This window comes from Xiphophorus maculatus, chromosome 11 (genome assembly GCF_002775205.1).
Source record: "Xiphophorus maculatus strain JP 163 A chromosome 11, X_maculatus-5.0-male, whole genome shotgun sequence".
Taxonomy (NCBI): domain Eukaryota; kingdom Metazoa; phylum Chordata; class Actinopteri; order Cyprinodontiformes; family Poeciliidae; genus Xiphophorus; species Xiphophorus maculatus.
This window is the reverse complement of record NC_036453.1, coordinates 30,005,501-30,027,351: the sequence shown is the minus strand read 5'-3', so window position 1 is coordinate 30,027,351 and position 21,851 is coordinate 30,005,501. Positions and strand designations below refer to the sequence as shown.

The 21,851-nt window shown below is 38.6% G+C and overlaps 1 protein-coding gene across 11 annotated transcripts in view; it reads left to right on the top strand.

The window, feature by feature from the left end:
• The first annotated feature begins 596 nt into the window (after positions 1–596).
• The window catches only part of LOC102217953 (neurobeachin-like), a 105,127-nt gene continuing 83,872 nt past the window's right edge, over positions 597–21,851 (top strand). For all 11 annotated transcript variants that reach the window (XM_023342253.1, XM_023342249.1, XM_023342248.1 and 8 more), the window contains exon 1: positions 597–1,240. In XM_023342253.1, coding sequence (XP_023198021.1) covers positions 893–1,240 — 348 coding nt within the window. In that variant the 5' untranslated portion in view covers positions 597–892. The remainder of the gene's footprint in view (positions 1,241–21,851) is intronic.

Here is a 21,851-nt window from a genome sequence, read left to right as displayed (position 1 = left end):
GTAGTTTTTTGCGAATTATGTCGCCACGTTAAGCCCAAATCCCACCACAAGTAATAGCTCCAATGGCGTGAATTTTCTGCACGTTTTGATACCTCATTTGTAGGTGTGCACCCAGCGGTACGAGCCGCATTAACGGTTACGGAAGAAAAATAAAGAATTATAAAGAGACACTTTGTTGGGTGTAGAGTAATAGGTTCCTGCCATTGCTTTGCATGGCAGGCCCCAATAATAATAAAGAAACTTTTCTTGGGAGAATAGCAATAGGTTCCTGCCATTGCTTTGCATGGCAGGCCCCAATTGTTACCCCCAGAATCTGAGAACTAAGCCATGTAATCCATTTTAAACTGTTGCTGAACAGACATTTGCTTGGTTTTATTCTTTATAAATTCAACTTGCAACAGGTTCTGTTAATAAAATCCTGCCTTGGCAGTTCATTGGTTCTGTATTTTCAAACATGGGTTTCGAGACATCTGAAACTTATTTGGATCGTTTAGTGGTGTGACCTGCCTTAACTATGGCCGAAATGTTTGGAGAACTCAAATTATATGATATGTCGCCTTGCCATAATCACCGCACTGACTGCAAACTGCCAATGAGAGGGGGAGACAGAAGAGAGAAAGAGAGATAGGAACATAGGCTTCTGTCAAGGCGATGTAGTTTTCCCCTCTAGCCTTATGCATCCCTACATGTTTTCAGGTGGATAAGGTGAATTCAGAGGATTTTTAAAACACCGGGCTTCTTGTTTTTTTTTTTTTGTTTTTTTCTTTTTTCTTTCTTTTTTCTTTTTACTCCTCAGTGGATGGTTTTTGAACAACAGCAGACGCCCGAGCTTGTAAAGCAGGTGTGAGAGACAGCGGCGACCGCTCCTCTCCTCCCTGTTTTCCAAGGGGAAATGTCGAGCGAGACGCCGGTTTCAGCACCACCGGGCTCTGCTTCCTCGCTCACGGACACAGACCAAGACTCGCATCCCCCTCTTCCTCCTCCGCCGGCGGGGTCCTCCGCTCAGCCGCCGCCGCCGCAGCAGCAGCAGCAGCAGCAGCAGCAGGTCGCCGCGGGCGCTGGCTCCGGCTCCACCGGGGAAAAGATGGTGTCTGCGGCCGGCTCCATGGTTCTCCCGGCCGGGGTGATCAACCCCGCGGTTCCGATTAGGAATATCCAGATGAAATTCGCCGTGCTGGTGGGCCTGATCCAGGTTGGGGAGGTTAGCAACCGGGACATCGTGGAGACGGTGCTGAACCTGGTGAGTGGATGCGAGTAATGCTGGGAAAAACACACACACAGAGCGAGAGGAAGCCATAGAAAACAGTAGAATCACTGCGCCCCAACTCGCTATGTTTTATTTACGAAGCTTCCTTCACTCCCCCCTTTGGTTGTGTGGCTTTCAGGCGATGATGTCATTTATTTGTTCAGGGGATGTAAACGGCCGCCTTTTTAACAATTTCTGCAGATAAAAATGCTTTAGGTAGCGGAATAAATGAGGCTGTATTATTGTAGAGGCAGACAGAGGCATGTGACTCCACCAGGGGCTTTGAGGTTTGTCTAATCACCAGCCATTGTTGACTAAATGACCAGATTGTTGTTGGGTGGAAAGACATAAACAGATGTATCCAGAGAAGCAGTGGTGGACGCCGGACACAATGCATTGTGGTTATTCTCCTGACCCCGATCTGTAACCCGGAATGATGCGGGGGACGAACGGACGATTTTGCGCACAACACCGTGACCCAAACGGCTTTAATTCGCGCAGAATCACGCATGCATGCATGCCTGATGTGTCACCTCTGAGACTCACTCATCCAGCATCATCGGACAAAGGCCCGACTTAGCTTTATGCTATCCACCGACATCCGTATGCGTTTATGAAGGGGAAAAAAATTATGCACAGGCCTATTGTTGCAAGCAGGCAGGCAGGGCGCTGCATCCTGTGCGCAAAGGGAGTGATGTATTGGTAGCTTTGAAGCGTTTAGTGGTTTATATTACTGTGCTTCACATTGCTGTTATTTATGGAGCTGATATAGGTTGCAACCCCCCCACCCCCCGTCCTCCCGTCTTTACTCTTCCATCAGAGGTTGTGTCGGTAATGCAGGGCCTGTTCAGCACAGCACATCAGAGGATTTAATCCAGCCGAGGCTACTGAGATGACTAGTGTGGATTGTTACGAAACAACCAAAATGCACAGTAGACATGGGTCATGTGGAGCTTTATGAAGACACAGGATGCCTGTGTAGGTTGTGTCCACCTCCTCCATGCATCATGCAGTGGTGCTGCATGTATTTACTCCAAGAAACAGCCTCTGCTCCTTATTGATTCTCTTGTAAAAGAACAAGTTGAATGATCCAAGCATCTGTTTTTAGATTTTAGGATTCTGGCCAGTTCCTATTTTGTGGGGTTTGTGTTTGCAGAGGCCTGTGTTTATTTCTCTCTCTCTCTCCCACTGGATACCTTGAGCCATCCTGATTCAGGTTGCCTCTTATCTCTCAATCAGCTATTGTTGATGCTGTGTGCAGCAGAGGGGCTTTGCTTGCTCACTCCAATCTTGTCTCCTTCTGGAGGGGACGGAGAGGAGTGATGCTGCATGCACAGACTGGTTTGGCTTGGCAGGGCAGCACCATGCATTTAAAAGCAGGTGGAGAGGGGTTGAAGGAGAGTGGGGGAGGAGAGGAGAGATCGAGTAGGAGGAGGAGGAGGAGGTAGGATGCTGCAGTGGCTATGTGCTCAGAAATCACCAGCTGATGCAGCGAAAGAGAAAGGGACTCTGGATTGGTCCACATCAGATCAGTGAAAGCTCATTAGAGCATTCAACTGAAACACACTCTCAAGTATTTTAGGCAAACACCTGCCTTTTTTTCCCTCAGTTCTAGGCCGATGCCTTTAATTGCGAATCCCGCTCTGATGCGGTAACACACACAAGGGCCTGACACCCTGACGAATTAAAGCACTATGTGTTGGTCACACAAAGCTTTACTGACTAAATCCTGAATTGAACAATCAGTCCTGGTTGCAGGGCTGCCAATAGCTAAGCCTGTTAGGGAATTCTCTTGCCCAGCTCTTTAATTAAAAGACTTGAAACAAAGAGGTGCAGAGGCAGGAAACCTCAGTGGTCATGCTGCTGGTACAATGAGTCCACTGTGACCCAAAAGCTGATCCATTATTTCTGTCAATGTGGGAGACCACATTCTCTACTCACCGTTGCTGTATTGATCAGATCCCACTGTGTTTTAGGTGAGCAGCTGGTCTGTCCGTTTTAGCAATACTTCAGAAAAAGGTGGACACTCTCCGAATGATGTCATTAAAAAAATATTTTTCATTTGATATGCAGTGCAGCTGAATAAATATATTACATATACAGACAATGTTTGTCGAGTTCTGGCTGCAAGCTGCTCGGCTATAATCATCAACACAGCATCAGTGTTGTCACGGCAACGCTACTCTTTGGCTGCCTGCATCCAGACGCTGGACCTCCTGGTGTTTTCTACTTCCGGACTGGTCCACCACAGCTCTCCTCTCTCTGAAACTCCTAGTCTTTGTTTTTTTTTTTTTGTTTTTCGATAAGTCTGTCTACTGGTATCTATATTATTAGTACCAGCAAAAGCCTAATAGACTGGGTGATAATCAGCTTGAATGATTGAAAAACATGTGCACCAGTGAAGCTCCATTGTTTTGAAATAAGTGATTAAGCTTGGTTTATGAACAGATGGGTGAAAAATTCATGTGGTTTATTATCAAATGTCCCAAATGGGTTTTAAGCTGATGTCTTGTGGTTTTTTAAAGGCCATTACATGTAATCACTCCAGTTTTATTCTTGCTAGCGCAACATAAGGTACCTATGTTTCTCTATTAGGCCTGTAGCGATACATGTACCTCCCAACGTGAGATGATTCATGATATTTGGTCCCCATCAAAGCTGATTTCGAGATTCCAGTGAAATTCTTGCAGCACCACTTGATGCCCCAGTGTAATATTGTTTTAAAAAAGCAGTATTGTGTGTTTTCCAGCCACATGGTATTATTTTAATAGCACAGTCAAATAACTAAGTCACCTTCACTTGTTATAGAAATGCTGTATGTATCAAATATTTCATAAAAGAAAATTGACTTTGTTATTTAGCTCCTTGAAATTAGGCTTGTATCTCTTTAAGAAAGTCTTGCTCTTTAAAACACTGTCTTCAGAAAGTCATCAAAACCTCGCTCCTTTATTAAGCCTTTAACATCATTCTTAGGAACATTGCACTGAAAAATAGTTTGTATGATGAGCTCAGCAGACTAGCATTACCACCAAGTATTTTCTAATTACTGCTGGCTAGTCTGAAGGAGCTGAGTGGGGAAATTGCTGCTCTTTGAGGCGGGAGCTCCAAAGCTTGGAGCCTGCAGCTCTGAGGAGGAGCTTCATCTTTGAAGGCGGTACTCAGCTCCCAAAAACGTTTTGAACAGCTGAATGGTTGCCACTGGAGATTCTGGGATTTATCATACATGCATGAAAGAATCTAAACAAAACTCAAGGTATGATGAGGGAATAACATTATCACATGATGTAAAGCTAAAAAAAAAGTCATTTTTACATAATACCACCCAGGTAGCTGGGCACACAGTGATGCACTATTTGTGTTACCCTATAAAATCCAAGATTACAGTAAGATCTAGTATTTAGTTTGTAAGAATGTTTACTTAAAATACTTTTGTTTAGGTGGGTAATTTAGCATAACCTTTTTATTTTGTGCAGAAATTGAAGTAATTATTAACTAAGTAATTAGATCATCTTATATATTCTTGTTTTTAATTTTTACCTGAATGAGGAACCATGGTAATTTTACCCAAGTTCATCATATCACAAGACTCTCGTCCCACCCATGCCAGGAGCTAATGCTAACTTTAGAGTCATTAGCAACTTTTCTAATCCTTTTTCAACCAGGTGTTTATTAGCTGGCATTTCCAGCACAACATGACAACTCAAAAAATACTGCTTTTCTTACTTTAAAGTAAAAGTCACAAATAGAAATGGAGGGTGGCCATTTCTCAGGCTGACGTAATATTAAAACCTAACACTATTTTAAGAGTAAAAGATTTATTACACACTTGTTTTCAACAATACCTTTCATTTGTCTTGTTTGTTTTATGCAAAAGTCCAACGCTAGTCTGAGTGCATTTTAGGAATCTATGGTCCCCCCCCCTCGCTTTTAATGTTGAGCAATAAAAAAGGTAGAGGAGATGAATGGTAAGAGATCTTTAGATTCCTTGAGTGTGTTCAGAGAAACACTTAGTACTTCTCTACTTTCAGGTTTCAGACCTCTGTTTTTGTTGACATGGAGACATTTAATTGGTGACTCGGTAGTTCTGTTTAAGAGAAAAAGCTTAAATTGAGAAGGCATTTTGGAGTATAGACTACTTCATGTTGTAGTGATGGACCAATTTACTGTTTGTGCCGTCCCTATGGAAGACATTCCCTTTTTTCCTGCTCACTGACTAGATAATGGTCAGTTGCTTCAGCTCACAGCCTTTCGTTACTTGACATGTTGTGATGCTTCCTATTGTTACAGGAGGAAGCCAGCTGAGCAGCAGTGTTTGTTGACAAAAGAGTTGGCATGTGTGACTTCTTTATCTGAAGCATGCTGTCACATATTTTCTTTACATGAAGACTTGCAGCATATTTCAGATTCGTCTACAGTCAGCCTTGTCACTTTGAGAGCCTTCAAACGGCACCAGGTGTACTTATTTATAGGTGGCTTTATCTAGCTGTGATGCTTTTTTTTAGGATCAAACGCGAAGGTTTGTGTTGGATAGAAATTGACTGAGACTTCGTAACAGATCTTTTTTTTTTTTGCTTTTTAATTTCAAATCCTCCTTGGAAAGGTGAATGTGTTCCTACACTCTCTGTCCCCACCTAAGCCCATTTAGAGGTCCCAGTGAAACTCTGGCAGCAAGTGTTTCATTATCCTTGTCCTCTCGCTGTAATATCACAAAGGTCCTAAGTCCACGGCCACTAGTCAGACTCCACTAATAAATCAGAGTCTGGGACACCCAGAGTCACCAAATTAGCGCAATAAATAGAGGCAAAATGAAAATTAGAAGGCAGGGTGATAAAACAGAGATATGTTACTGCGTTTTGTCATGTGCTCAGCAATGCGTGACAGTTTGCTGTGCTGGGGTATAACTCGCAAGATTTCAAAGAAACCTGTCAGCCATTTTCAAAATCTTTTCTATGGCAGGCACCCCAGGGTGGTCTGAACAACTCCACAAAACTGAGTGCAATCAAAGTGTTTTTCAGGCTTGCTCTGTGGCTGCAGACTTAAAGCATGAGACACCTACAGTAAGTCCTGTAGCGCTTGTGATCTCTTTGAATGGCCATGCAGGGGGAAACAATGCGTCATTGTGTGCCCAGTAAGCTGAGCAGATGAGCGTTCCACTAATGCAATTAAATATTTTATTAAATTATGTTTTGCTATTGTGTACAATAAGAGCATATTTTATGCCAATGTAATTTTTTATATTTTTTAGTAGCCAATTCTTTTTAGTTACATGTTCTGTTTTTTTTTTTAAAGTTATATGGCTGAAATTGAGTTATTTAGAGTATCCAGTATGTATCGTGGTGTTAATCTCACACATTTTACACATATTAAATTGATGGGGAACAATCCTGGGAAATTACACTCTTATTTTTTTAATTGCTCATAAGTGACTCTATAATTTGATCTTGATTCATAAAACCACTAAGTGGTTTTTCTTTTATGTCATATGAAGAACTTCTAGCTTTTAAGTTAAAGAAATCAAGATTTTATGTAGAAGCTATATTGGTTAGGTAAGGGCTGGTTGATTCTAGAAGATACAATTTGTTTTTGCTTAAGTTTAAATTAACATTTTGATTTCTTAGTGAGTATAATTGCAAAATTTTGTTCTTTTCAATGCAATCTTTTCCATCAGCTTTCACATTAAAAATATATTTTTAAGTTTTATATAAATTTAGTAATGATAGTAGTATTTTGTTTTGTCATACATGATTTACACTTCCTTTTTTATTTTGCATATTAAATTTTAGAAGTAGTTTCATAGTATAAAAATAGAAATGAATATCTTCAGTTATGCTTTTAAAATGTCATGTTTTGGCTAGAAAAACAATTTTTCATGTAATTACCTACCATAAATGTTGGTAGGTAATTATGTAGTCTCACAGATCTTTGAAATTGAGAAGGAAAATATGACGTGCTTTGTCTACATATTTTGACTTAATTCTGGTAAATCAGCAGAACAACTAGTGTAGCTAATGAAGGTACAAACCTGAATGTCAGGGTAATTTCACTGCAAACAGAAAATCAAAAAGTTAATCAAAAAATAAAACAGACTTATGTCAAAAGTCACATTTAGATGATTTACTACAAGTCTCCATTAAAATGAAACAGAAATTTTCTGTGATTTGCCCATGGAGCCTCTGGTCAGTGTCACATTAGAAAACAATGAGAGCAATGCTACTCTTGACCCAAGGGGCAACACAGGAAACATTTTAACGCAGACTGACCTGCCATTTAAACTCCTTCACACACACTGTTCTATTTTCTCCCTTTCACTTTCACATACACATGTATCTGTAGAAATGGAGGACAGAGGGTGTGGTTTCTGCTGCAAGGTCATGAATGTCTCCGCTATCTATCACACAGCTGGGCTGTCCTGACCCCTGTGTGTGCCGTATGGAGTGAGGGACACAGACAGCGTGATAGATGGAAGAAAAACAGCCGAAGGGTGAAGGACTCTTAACTGTCGAAAGCAATACTGGGAGGAAGACTGTGAACCTCAGGAAGGGAAATGATGACGAGGATTCAGAGGGAATATTGAAAAGTCTTCAGTATTTCCCTCGGGTGTTATTTTCATCTAAAGTGTGGCACAGGTCCAGATGTATGATGTTCTATGGGGGTCTGATGAGCTCGGAGCCCCCCTGCGGAGCCTCATCACACCGTGGGTATCGCTGCTTTCCCTTCCTCTGCTCCTGGCGACAGGGGAGTGGAATACAGCAGGAGTCTCATGGAAACGGCGTGCACAGTTTCTAAACAAATCACAAAGCACTTTAATGAAACCTTGACATGCTGACTTTTAATTGGACCTTTCCTCCTCATCATCAGTTACCTGTCATGCTGCAGGGTGAGCTTCAAGCTGGTTAGCATAGCATCTGTGAAATCAATGTTTTGCAGTTGCAGCTCAACCACACAGGCTGGTTGGACAAATCAAGAAACATATTTTCCTCGACTAATATCTTAAAGCACCCAATTAAAAACTAAACTCTCAACTTGCCCCTTAAGTTGCACACCCCGTCACTCCCAAATCCTCTTAATAGCAGCTTTTTTTTATCTGCTTTTGGACCAAAATGATTCCTTTTGAGAAGGAATGCTGACCACTGCTGTTCTTTTTGACTCAAATTATAGTTTTTTTCTGCTAAACTCTCCAATTTTCGGGCGCATGTGAGAAGCCCTACGTACGTCTTTATGTTCTAAAGCGCCTAAATTCTGCTCTGCTCCTCTAAATTCCTCCTTATCCTCTTGTTAGCTTCCATTTCCAGATGGTCGGATTTGTTTCCGAGGATAAGCCGTGTGAGATTTTAAGTGAGGTCTCCCGTCTGGAAGTGGGAAAAGAACGCAAAGTAAAGTGTCCCATCCTTGCGTGACGACACCTCTAGCTACCTCTCTCCATTCCTTTATCCTCTCAAAGCACATATACGTTCTCCTCACCCCTGAGCGTAATCTGGTCCCTCGCTCCCTGACTCTTGAGCTGGGTGAAGCCGCTGGTGAATGATCCCTATTATGTTGAGGTAATGGAGGTCTCTGCAGTGTCATCACTCTCTGGTTTCTCCTCTGTACGCACTTTCTCCTTTTCCACATTTACAGAAAGCCTGGTGATGGAACCATATGGCTGCCATCACCTCTGTCTGTTGAGCCTTCTGTACGCGGGGGTGGAGAATTGAAGAGAGAGACAGGGGAAGCTGACACGAGGCTTAGAGGCCCAGAACTGTGGAACAGAGTAGTGCAACAGCTAAAATACCTTTTTCTTAGGTCTTACATTAAACTACACAGAAAACTCATAATCCATTTGCTTAAATGCCAAAAGTTACTTTTTACCAGATGCTGTGTTTTAGGAGTTAATTTTAGAACCGTTTTTCAAAATTAAATTTTTAAACATTTATTATTCATTCCAAATAATTCTGTTTATTAATTTATTTGAAAGCCAGTACCGACTGGACTAGTATGAAATTCTTTCATTATCTTCAGTAAAACAAACATATGATACCATGGTATTAATGTAAAAGATACAGAAATGCATACCATGATTGGGTTGTGTAATGAATAGGAAGTTATTATTTTTTCCATTTGAGCAAAAGTAGGATTGCTTTTTGTACTGTTGTATAATTTGCATGAAGCTAAAGACTTAAACACAATCATAAGATAATCTCATTAAAATTTGAGTATAACTTTGTGTATGAACACCACAGTTTCACTATATTAACAAAAATGTGTGAAATAAAAATGGAATAACATGATCCAACATTAATAAAATAAATAAAATAAACCATTACTCATATTTATGTAGAAATTCTGTATTGATCTCATGATATTTAGCAGTTGTTTGCATCAACAGTTTAGTTAGTTATCATTTAGATAATGGTTCTAAACGATAGCCAGTGTGTTTTCTGGTTTCTGGTTAGCTGTCATGCTAACAGCTCAGAAGAGTTGAAATTAGTTGTTTCGATATATTTATATATACAGTATATATACTATGTGCTACAATAAGAAACATTTTAATGCTGATTACTGTGAAGCCTTCTGTCTTGCTCCTTTGGCATTGTTCCGTCACTATTGTTACTGTCTGTTTCATGCCATTGTGTCTGGCTCTTTTGTGTGAGTGTGTGTTTTCTGGTTTGTACACACTGGATGGTTGTGATTGCCGCTATGGGGAGGCAGGGGCTGTATGGAATCTTCACACAGTATTTGGATCAAAACCAGTGCTCAGACACTAATGTGGCTTTGTACACATATCTCTGGGTGTGTATGATTGTGTGTGTTTGTTTCTCTCTGGCACCCCTAACCAGCAGAAATATTCAAATTCTGACAAGCTGCTTTGTTGGAGTCACCTGATGTTTTTGTGCTTCTTGCTGAGCGTATTGATAAATGAGCGCACTTGCAAAACCATAGTTTTACTCTCCTACATCCACTTTCATCTGCACATTTTCTGTGGCAACACTCTTCTACTCATATATACGCATGCAGAAAAGAGAAAAAAGCACATACTGCTCTCCTCCTTCTTGTAGCCCACATCATTGCCTGGCAGGGGTTATTTTATATTCATGCTGGCCTACTTTGCCTCCCTCCCTTGGCTCTGCACACACATACACCACACATCTGCTGTACTAGAAGTATAACTGACTGTGGTGGCTATTCATCGTGCTGCGTGCTGCAGTGGTCGAAGGTTGATTATAGCCAACTTTGGAGTGTGTGTGTTTGTACCTGGGGAACTTTAGCATTCCACATTAGACATCCAGAGTTTTCCTGTGCTACTCATGCATCCCCTCCAGCTTGGAAAACACTGTCAGTGGTTGTAACAAGTCATTTAACACCGCATTAGGCTGGTTAGGACATCCACACTCTGTATCGAGCCACAACATTTCCTACGTCTGTGCTCTGCATGGAGGGAAAAATAAATCAGGGCTTCATGTTCCCCTCATTAAATAGACCCTAACTAGTGATTGCGGGTGAGAGCAATTTTACCCATAGGATTTTTTTTAATAAAGCCACATCAGTAAGAGCTGAGAGATAGAGAAAAGGGGGTGTTTATGTAACCCAGATATGACAAAGAATTTTGGAAAAATTAAGTTCAAATCTGTGAGACTGCGTTGGTTGTTCTCAGCATTAGTGTTACCAATGCCTATACTTGATAAACAAAAGACTGCTTTGTAGCAGTGAGTTAGGGAAAAAGGGCTTTATGACAATACAACTTTTTGTTAATTGACTGTCGTGAAAAACTGGCAATAAAGCATTTTGTACCACATTTTAATGTCACCACTAATCTAACACAGCATGCTGTGAATTTACTTTTGTTGTTTTACTTTTAGCAAACTAGAAGTGACACATTGGTTCAGTTCTTTGGACAAAACTGTTAAAACAAGTCAGAAAAAGTCCAGAAAAGTGTGTGGATAGCCTACAAATTCGCCAAAAATTACTTACTGAACAACTGATAGCAAAATGAAAAGTTACACTCTAAAAAAAAAGATGCAATTCAAAGTACAAAAATAACAGTTGATGCTAAAAGATGTTGAGTAGCTAGCAGTTAGCACTTGCTAGCAACATACAAAAAAAAACTGACGACTTATAGGTAGTTTTTTAGTTAGTGTAGTTGAAGCTTGTTGGCAACATTCGTTTGAGTCCTGTTGTTGTAGAAGTGGCACACATTGCACTACTTACATGAAGTGTGAGAGCTATGGCAGTCATGTGGCAGTATTTTTCACAATGACTAAAAGATCCATGGTAGACTGGTTTATGCGGTGATCAGACACCATAGTGGTACTTGTGTGTAGAGACAATGAGGGAGTGACGTTTTACTATGGAATTTGTCTTCCAAGATAGTTGAAACAAAAGGCTGATGCATAATAGTGCAAGAATAGTATAACAATAAATGTGTCTTGTGATTGTCTTTACTTTGCTTTGGAACATAATGGTCTGATATTTTACTTTTAATGAATAATATACCAATAGGAAATGGCTGGCAGTCTTCTTCCTAAAAAAAAAGAAGCTCCACCTAAAATGTCCTGGCAAATAAAAAGTATCTTCCTACTAGGGCCTTTTTCAGGAGTAAATTTCGACCCTGTTTATTTATTTTTGTCTGGGTAAATGCAGTTGAATCTCAGGGTGGTGATAATTACCACAGAAAACTACTGTACTTCCTGGAAAAGGCCCATGTAAGGCAAATTTGTATTTTTGTTGCGATAGCAATCCGATGTATACCTGAAGTCTGAGAGTTAATTGCTCTGTTAAGAACTAAGTGAAACCTTATGAATGCAATTATTTAAAATGGGCTGCATTCTGGTCATTAGGAGCTTTATATGAATAATAATGTTTTAGTGATTGCATTGGATCTATGAGTCACCAATATTTGTTACTGTCTAAAGTAGTCATTGAATGATTAGTTATTTGTGTTTTCTGAGTACAGCAGTCAATCAGTCACTTGTAGATGTGACACAATGTAGGGTATTTGTTACACAACCATCCTCTTAGGTACTATGATAAATTTTGTTCAAAATTCTTTTAGTGCTAGATCCTTCCTTTATAACATGTCTGCTTGTAGCACAATGAAGATTAATATCTTGTAGCACATTGCCAGGTTTTATTCTTGTTCTTCCCGCAAGCTTTTTCACTTTCAGAATGTTTGATTACCTGGCAGTAGTGGTGACTCATTGTGGTACCCCCCAGACTCTCCGATACACATTACTAGCATTGCCTTTCTTTCTCATCCTGCCCCTGTCCCATTTAAATTAACCTGATGTCTAGAGAATATGTATGCAGAGTGGCTCTGTCTATTAATTTTCCAATGGTATTGAGCTGTCTTATCTTACAGACATTAAGCAATAGAAATGTGAGTTGGAATAATTTGGCAATTAGTGTACAACTGCAGATATAATGGTGTTCCAACTAAAACTGGATTCTGGAGGACTGTTAGCCTCTAAAGCTACTGTCTAATTTAAAGAACAATTTTATAGTTTTCAGAGCACAGTTCTCCACCTTCACCACTGGAGTCATTTCGACAAATGTCTGGCCCTTCTAGAGAAAAGACTGTAAGATCTCAAGGCTACATGTGCAATCTGACAAAGTGCAGTGATATTTGAGAATGGACTTTGTGTTGAAATGACCTTTTCTTACAAATTGTTTTTTGTGAGCGAGTTTGACATTTGACATCATCATCATCTGGGAACCTGAATTTCTTGTATTATCTTCAAAACAGTCTTCACTGAAAAAGTTTTTGTACTTTTTGGTATTTGGAAATGTAGTTTTAATTTCTCTTTTAATGAATAAAGTCTATAGTTTGTAAGTATGACAAACCTCCCAGTGTAAAAGACTTGAAGCTGACTGTGTGCAAAGGAGCTTATAGTAATAACCACTCATCACAGCTGCAGTTCCAGATTATTCTCTTCAAGGGTTATTTTTAAAAGCACAGATCTCACATCATATTGTTCTCACAGTGTCTGCTTTCTGTCAAACAACACAAGTCTCAAATGCCTCATCTGTGCTGGCTTCCAGTCAAATCTAAAATAAAACTGAAGTGATAAGTTTACAGAGGGACTGCAGGATCAGTTGAGGTTGTTGCCTGGCCAGGCTTCAGATTAAAAATGTAACTCTTTTAAATATAACAGAAAATTTAAAGCAGAGATTTCCAATTCATAAGTCAGTTCTCCATTCCCAAGTCAAGCTGTGAGCGTTTGTGGGGACGTTCCAATCTAATCTCAAGATATCGAGGGTCAAGTCCAAATATTATAATGGCAGGCCCAAGTCTTTTGCAGTAGTCATCAAAATGTCTGAAAGGCAAGTCCAAGTAGTGGCTCAAATTTTATAAAAACATATTTTTTTTCACCCGAAGTCATTAATCTTTACTCTAATCACTGAAATTACAAATGACATTAAATGCATGTCATCTAGTCTGTCTGCAAAACTGTAGAGCTGTAAGTTATAAGGATCCTAAATGGACATCCAGCATCCTTATTTTTACCTTTTTCATACATTTTATTTATCATACAAAAAATATTTTTGCACAGATTTAATCGATACTTAACTTTTTATTTGGAAAGTTGCTAAGATCTGAATATAAATATGCATTTATGCACAAAAAAACTGAAGTGATGAGAACTAATTTAATGCACAGTGATGCTACGGCAAACACAGACAAATTGCTATGAACCATTAACAGCCAATAATCCTTGAATGCCCCTTGGTGATAAATCAAATGCACCCTTTAGCAGAACATGCTCATCTCTGTCAGAGCTGCTGTCTTTGCCTTACTCACTGGAAATGCTTGCTCAATGGTAGCTTCAAATAAAAATGGTCTGATGTTAATAAGCTGCCATTAACAGTTTTTACTGACATGTACATATGGTGTGTAACGTTACCATAGCAGTCGTTTCTATACACAAAATCAGAAGGGGCATCATTTATTAGTCAAGTTGCAAAAGATTATTTGTTTGTTACAAGTTTGAGTCTGGGGGTTGAGTCTAAGTTAAGCTTAAAGTGTTTGTTTCTTGTGAGTTAGTTGTAGCACCAATTGCAAATAGGAATTCCAGTTTTTTTTACTTTTTTATAGAGAATTTTTCTGCTTCTTGCAGTCAAACTGATTTTTTTATGGTTCCCCAACCAAATATCATGTGTATATTGTGTTAATTCACTGTGTGTGGTCCTTGTACAGTAAGTCAGCCATGGTCAATAAACCCTTCGGCCTTATTCCGTGGGCCCGTGCTCAGATTTGTGTGTTTCTTTCCCGACCCTGTCTCATGATGATGGATTACAGAGACCCGTTGGGGCTGCTCGCTGCCTCCCTTATCCTCCCTCAACTGTGGCTCAGTGAAACAGCTCTTTCCATTGTTTCAGCGATCGGACGCACACGGACGCACATGCATGCGCAAGTCTGTCTCTCAAACAGACAAAACAAACAGATTAGTAGTCCTGAATTGCCACCAGCTTGGCTTGAGTCAGGTCTGCAGGGCTTATCTGGAGACCTCTGGCCTTAGCATCAGCTAGTCTACACCTGCCTCATCACTCAAATGGACAGAAAAAACTCAGTTGGTGGAAAAAAAAATTGGGATTGTTTTAAGAGTGAATGTCAAACAATAAAAAAAAATAAAATAAAATTCAGTCTGGTTGAAGGTATTTAAAGAGGAAAGATGAGTTTCATTTTCAGAGGCTACAACGCTGAAAATATGAAATGTTTTAGCTAGAAATTTGGTATGAAAATAGCTACTACAATATTTGAGTTTTGAGATATTATGAAGATGTCCAAAATGTATTTGCTTTTGAGGGCAACATGCTGCTGACCTCAAAGAACAAGCAAATAATGTTACGAAAGGTCAAAGAGAAACAACAAATGAAACAATGATTTAAAAACTTATTACTACAAATTAGAAAAGCTACAAGCTGAAGGTTTTGAGATGATTATGTTTCTTTAGCTTGCAGCGCTATGAAGAGATGTACTAGATATACAAAACCAAGCCTTCTAGCTTCCAGCCTTTTATTTGGATCTCACATCCTTTTGTTATTTTATAATTATGAAATACAAGTAGAAAAAGAATAATGACAGACTACATACACTGAGGTGTATATAGTTCAAAGCTCTTACCTGCCACTATTGTATTTAATCCTCTGTAAAAGATGAGTAGGAACATGAGTTCAGAATGAGTGACTTGTAATTGTCAGATAAAGAAAAGCATTGATTAGGTTCCCTTTTTTCAGATTTTTTCAAATAAACAAAATGTTTGAAGGAACTGAGTGGAGGAGGAGTGGAGGAGGAGTGCTCTGTGAGGCTGAAGCTTGGCTTGGAGACTGCGTGGAAAAGGGGAGGCTTAGTGAGAGCAAGCATTTAGGCACCCCTTAATGGGTGCCATTGGAGATTAAAGGATTCCTCAAACAAACATGAAAGAATCAAAGCAACATTCCAGATATGGTTTTGATGAAGGAGTAACATCATAACAAGCTCAAAAAAAGTTGGTTTTACATAATACTGCCCATTTAAATATTTTCAATCAGTTAATGTTGCCATTAGCTTTAAAATGTCCTTAATATGCTCTCAACTTTGCTTTAGAACTGAAGTTTCCCTTTGATGAAATACACCACAGACACCACTTAAACACCCTCCTGTAACATTTCACCATTTTTTTTTTTCATGTCTGTCCTCCCGCTTTGTGTCCGAGAATATTCTTTCGCATCTCATTTGTTTCCTGCTGTCCCTCTAAGGGTGAGCTCTCAATTACAAACTTCCTTTCATGCAGCTTTGCTGACATCCTCTTGGTTTTGCTCTTTGTTCTTTATTTTCTCTCTTTCCGATTCTCACTACTTTAGATGTTTTCTCTATCTCTCTTTCTTTCGCCCTTCCGCAGACTGTTTGTGCCCTGGTGAGGGAAAGTGCTTTTTAATGATAACTCTTTCTCTCGCTGCACATAAATCATGATGGTTTCTGTTCTAGTAAGGTCCAACTCTGTTTTTTATGAGGAAAGAGTAGCCGTTCCTGAATTTCGCTGTTACTTTTGTATTTCCTCTAAATCTGGTGAGTTGCGACTATGACAATTTGGCATTTTTAAATAAAATTCTTGTCTGAATTTAGATATGTACTTCTTCTAAAATGTTTTTTTTAACTGAACATTTAGTGTTTATTTATTTGTTAAATAAACACAGTGCTATTTATATGTAGAGTTTTCTAAGGTAATATATAACACAGTAGTCTGTGTGAGTTATACTGCCTCACTGTTTGCCCTTCTGCTGTATTTATGTTTACACATTTGCTAATTATAAAATAAGCATCATAATGATCTTTTCATGCCTATATTCACATTCTTGTCTGCTGAAGAGCTGTGAAATCTATATTTACACCTGTTGAAATGGAAGGTAGATGGAACAGACTTCAAAGTGTAACTTTAATATCTTCTGTGCTTTATTTGGCTGTAATCTATTAATCATGTAAAATTCCTGAAGTATATAACTTGATTTGTCCATTTTCCAAGTCTGTATTACTATTTCTTTTCAGCAATGTAGATCTTTCTCTTCTTTAGTAAAGTCTGGAAACTAAAGTTTTTTGCACATTCATGTTTTTCTATAAAGAGCTTTTCACATGGATTTATGCTTAAATGTCTTTCAGTTTTGGTTGGTCGCAGATGTATTTGTCTTTTTCAGCAAAATTATTCTTCAGGTTTTAGAAAATTATTTTACATTGTTTTAAGTTGTTCTGAACTGTTTATAATATCATAGGTAAAATTATTATACAGATTTACAAAAAGAATAGTCTAGGAACCTAGTCTGGAAAATTCTATCGTTTTTAAATGCAAATACCTTCAGAAGTCTTTTTCCTCAGACCAGTCAGTGAATACGTTGTGAATATGTGTTTAAAACGGAAGTTGCTATTTAGGCAAAAATAAAAATAAATAAAATGTCATATACAGTACAGACCAAAAGTTTGGACACACCTTCTCATTGAATTCAATGAGAAAGTGTGTCCAAACTTTTGGTCTGTACTGTATATATAATTTTTTACTTCAATTAGCAATTAGTGCCTGTAACATCACTAACTAACAGCAGTCTTACAGTATTTTGTCAATGGCAGAAAATGGCCCCCAGCATTTCTGATACATTTCAAAGCAGATGCAGGCTAAAAGGTCAAAAGAATAAATTGAAGCAGTTTTTTGTAATCCTGCGAGCATTTCTGCTTTCTGCTCAAGCTTGCCATTTATCCTTTGTAAAAGTCAGTGTCTCTGCATGATGTTCACTCCTCAATTAATATTTCTTCAGCAATATGACATAACTTTCAAAACCAGGCATGTTTTTAGAAAATGCATACCAAAATGCTATCTTTTCCTTTTCCCTTCACAACACTGAAAGCCTTGAGTAAAAACACTGGCGTTTTTAAATATATTTACCAAAATATATAGCTCAACTAAAGCAGCTTTTATTGAAAATGGAAAAACAACATATAGTCATATTGAGGCTAAAGTAATATAACATGTTGTGTATTACAGCAATGGCTGTTTTTTTTTGTCATTTTTATTCTAATATGTAACCCTGGGCAAAACATAAATCAAATGCTCCCTGAATTTAAGGTTTGATAAGTTAAATTATCGAACTATCATTGCAGAAATGCTCTGCTTTTCTGTTAAGGTTTAACAAGCTGTTATTAGCTTGTCAATATCTGCTTGGCTTAAATATATGCTTGGTAAGCTAACCTGGATCTGGCTGTTTAATAGCTCAAAAATAGGATTATCTTAAATGATGGGTTGGGGTGTCTTTGTTTTCCACACCAAGACTGTACATTTATTCTAGAGATATTTCTAAATAACTAAATAGCTTTTTGTAAGCATAGAGTAATTGTAAGAAGAACCTTTGTTCAACCAGCTGACCAACAGTGTGCAGCAGCAGGTAGGGAAGGCTCCATACAGCTTGAGAAAACTTTGACCACTATGGCTCTCTCTTAAGTATTGCATTAAAGACAATTTAAACTTAAGAAATAATATGGAGGAAACTGTGTTATGAAAATAACAATTAGTAATTGCTTGATTATTTTTTAAGTCATGCTACATGTTATGTTAATATCTCTTGTGGCATGCTGTTACTAGATCAGTGCTTCTGTGTTTTTTCTTTTGTGCATGTGCTCTGCCTTCTCAAACCTCAGTCAGGCCTTGCACATTTGACCAGGTTGTGGTTATTCTTAGATGGAAAACCTTTTAATCAAACTGGCTAATAACTTAGAATCTTTGTATGACTGAACTAAATTAAATAAATGACTTTTTAAAATGTAAAATAACCTGAAACATTTGTTGTGAATTGGCACTATGTAAATAAAATGAATTATCAAAGAATATGTAACATGAAATGTGAAAAAGTGTAGTGGGGTGAATACTTTCCAGTTTCACCAAAATATGCAGATTCCATCTGGAAACTCATTAATTGCTGTCTGTGTTGCTCTTAAAGCAAAAAAAAAAGAAAAACATGTATCAAGAAAATAGGAAAAATGCTCTCAACTAGAATTTAATATGTCATGGCATTTTGTGTGTGTGTGTGTGTGTGTGTGTGTGTGTGCTGTGTTATAATACATTGTGGGTTTTTTAAAATTAAGAACTGGAAACAATACGTGTGTGTGTGTGTGTGTGTGTGTGTGTGTGTGTGCTGTGTTATAATACATTGTGGGTTTTTTAAAATTAAGAACTGGAAACAATACGTGTGTGTGTGTGTGTGTGTGTGTGTGTGTGTGTGTGTGTGTGTGTGTGTGGGTGTGTGTGTGTGCGTGTGTGTGTGTGCGTGTGTGTGTGTGTGTGTGTGTGTGGGTGTGTGTGCGTGTGTGTGTGTGTGTGCGTGTGTGAGAGAGTGACACAGGGCATCATGTGGTACCTCCATTAGACAAAAGGGCAAAAATGTTTTTTGTTTGTGACCCGATAGCATGTGACAAGGCTTATTGCTCGATCCATTACTAAGCCTCTTTGGCCAATCAGGTGGCAGACATTTTCAACCGTACTTTGGATGAAGTCAGCTTTGTGATGACTTGGCTTCAATGCCCAATCTCTGCAGTGTGTATGCACATGAGCTTTTGACCTGGATTCTTGTTTTTTGGGGGGAATATTTGCCCTGAAAATACTGCTACAGCTGCAGAGAAGCCTCATTTTCAGTAGTTTTATTTACATTTACCATATTTAGTTGTCACAACTTTTATTACAAGAAAATATTGATGGTCAGGAGGAGCTTTGCAGCCCTGTGGTTTAAGGGTGTCTTCTGAAGCTTCTTTCCATTAGTGCATCTGTCTGCAAAGGAGAGCAGGAGCTGTCCATTGTGCTGAAATGAGACCTGCTGTATTTGTGTTCCTTCTCTTTTTGCCATTTGTCAAAGCAAACATTCACACATTATTGTTACTGTGCTTTTACTCTGTCAGCTTATTTAAGTCTTGCATCACTTTCTTGTCGATTCCCATTCTTCTCCTGATCTGCCTCTCTTTACTGTTCTTCTGTTCTTTTTAAAGCTCCCTTTTCTACCGGTCCTGAAAAGAAGCTATTTTTTACCCAGCCTTTTATATGCTAATGGCACTGTACCTCATTACAGTAACTTGTGAAAGTATCTATATTTTGGTTTATTGGGTTTTCATGTGCAGATCAGCACAAATTAGTGTATAGTTTTGAGGAAAGATTAGTCTTTTATTTTTAGAATAAAATCTATAAAGTGCAACAGACAACTTTATTATGACCCCTTTACTCTATTACCCCGAAATGAAATTCAGCAGAACCAGTTGCCTTCAGTCACTTAATCTTCAAATAGATTTCAATTGGATGCAACAAAAACTCTTGAAGGGACTAATCAGAGATGGCCTTGGGAAAAAACTTTGAACCAGGATCAGGCTACAAAACAAAACCATAAGCGCATCTTACAGACCACTTTTTATTCCACCATCTGAAAATGGAAAGAGTATGGTGCAATCTATCCGTCTGTAACTGGCAGGATGGACAAGGAGAGCGTTTATCAAAAAAACAGCCAAGATGCTCATAATAACACTAAAGGAGCTGCAGAGGTCCATGGTTCAGGTTGGAGAATCTGTTGACAGCACAACAAATAATGGCCTTTACTACCAAGATTTGTTGAGCAGTAAGAAGAAAGACATTAAAAGAACGGCATGTAGAAAAATGGGGGATGTGTTAAAGAAAACTAAAATTGAGCTTTATGGTACACATGAAGTTCAAATTATGTAGACCATAAGCACCTCAAATGTTGGAACATTATGCTGTCAGCACTAACCAGAGAAAACTTTTTAGAGTATAAAAGACATGAAACCAAAACAGAGCAGGACAACAGCCATTAACATACAGCTTGAGCTTCAATAGACTGGTTTAGCTAAAGGGCCCAGTTAAAGTATGCACCTAAGCCCTATTGATCAGATATTAAAACTGATGTATTCAGACAATCTTCAACCTATGAGACAGCAAAAAGTTCACACTTCCATTGGGTTTGACTTCAGTTTGGATCATACAGGACACAACAGATAAAATAAATGCCAAATAGTTTTAGCATATGACTTGTTGAATTTTTTCTGTTTTGATGTTTTTCAAGTAAAATTTCTATGGGAAACATTTGCACTTGGCTAAAGTGCAGGGATCTGATCTGCCTTTATGCATTTCAGTGCAACTTCTAGTTGTTTTTGTTGTCAAATACTCAACACACAGAGCTGGTTTCCATATGTTTTTGCGATAAATCACAAGTCAGCTAATATCCTATTGTGACTATGTAGAATGACAAGTTATTGGTGTAACAGTAGCAGGTTGACTTCAAGCCACCTGCCTGCATTGATTCTTTCATAAAAAACCAAATTGCAAAAAGGTATTTTAATCCCACCTTTTCTGAAAGAGGTTAGTGAAATAGAGGTCTACAAAGTTTTGACTTATGAGAGGTAAATGCAAAGAAATATAACATTTTAGATTTTTGTAAAAGAAGATAAAACATTATAAAAACCATGTATTCTTGATCTTCCACTTTGCTACATGCACTAATGTGACAAACTGTGAACAAGGGGGAAGGCAGCGAACATTTTCATAAGTTTCTCCACTTCTGCGATATTCTTGTAGATCTCCAGCTTTTCTCCTTCCACCTTTGCTCATGCTGTCATTCATGTGAATTCTTGCCGCTGATGTGAGCATGTATGAATGTGCCAGTGACGAACTCGGTGACAGTGTGTGTGTGTAAGTGACTAATTTCTGCAACATTTTATTTATTTATTTTTTGACAGTGAATTGTTTAAAAGGCTTTTTGCCCTTCAAATGCTGAGTATGCACGTGTCTATCTTCTGGGTGACTTTGTAAAGGATGGATGTGTGTGTAAGTGCAACCGAATGTTATTGCGCACTTGTCTGCAAGTATGTCCAATATGTTTTATGTTCACACTTGACAAGATTTGAGTCAGATGTTGGAGGCGGTAAAAGGCACACAGAACTGGTCGGCAGTGAACTGGAGACTTTCATAAAGAGGAAGCAGCAGGCATTAAATCTCGCCTCCTCTTGGACCTCTTTTATTTATTTTTTTTATCCTGCTCTCTCTCTTTGGTTTCTGGCAGTGTTAATAGAAACTGACAAGGCAATGCATGGGAGTGCTCAATGGCCTTTCTTTTCTTT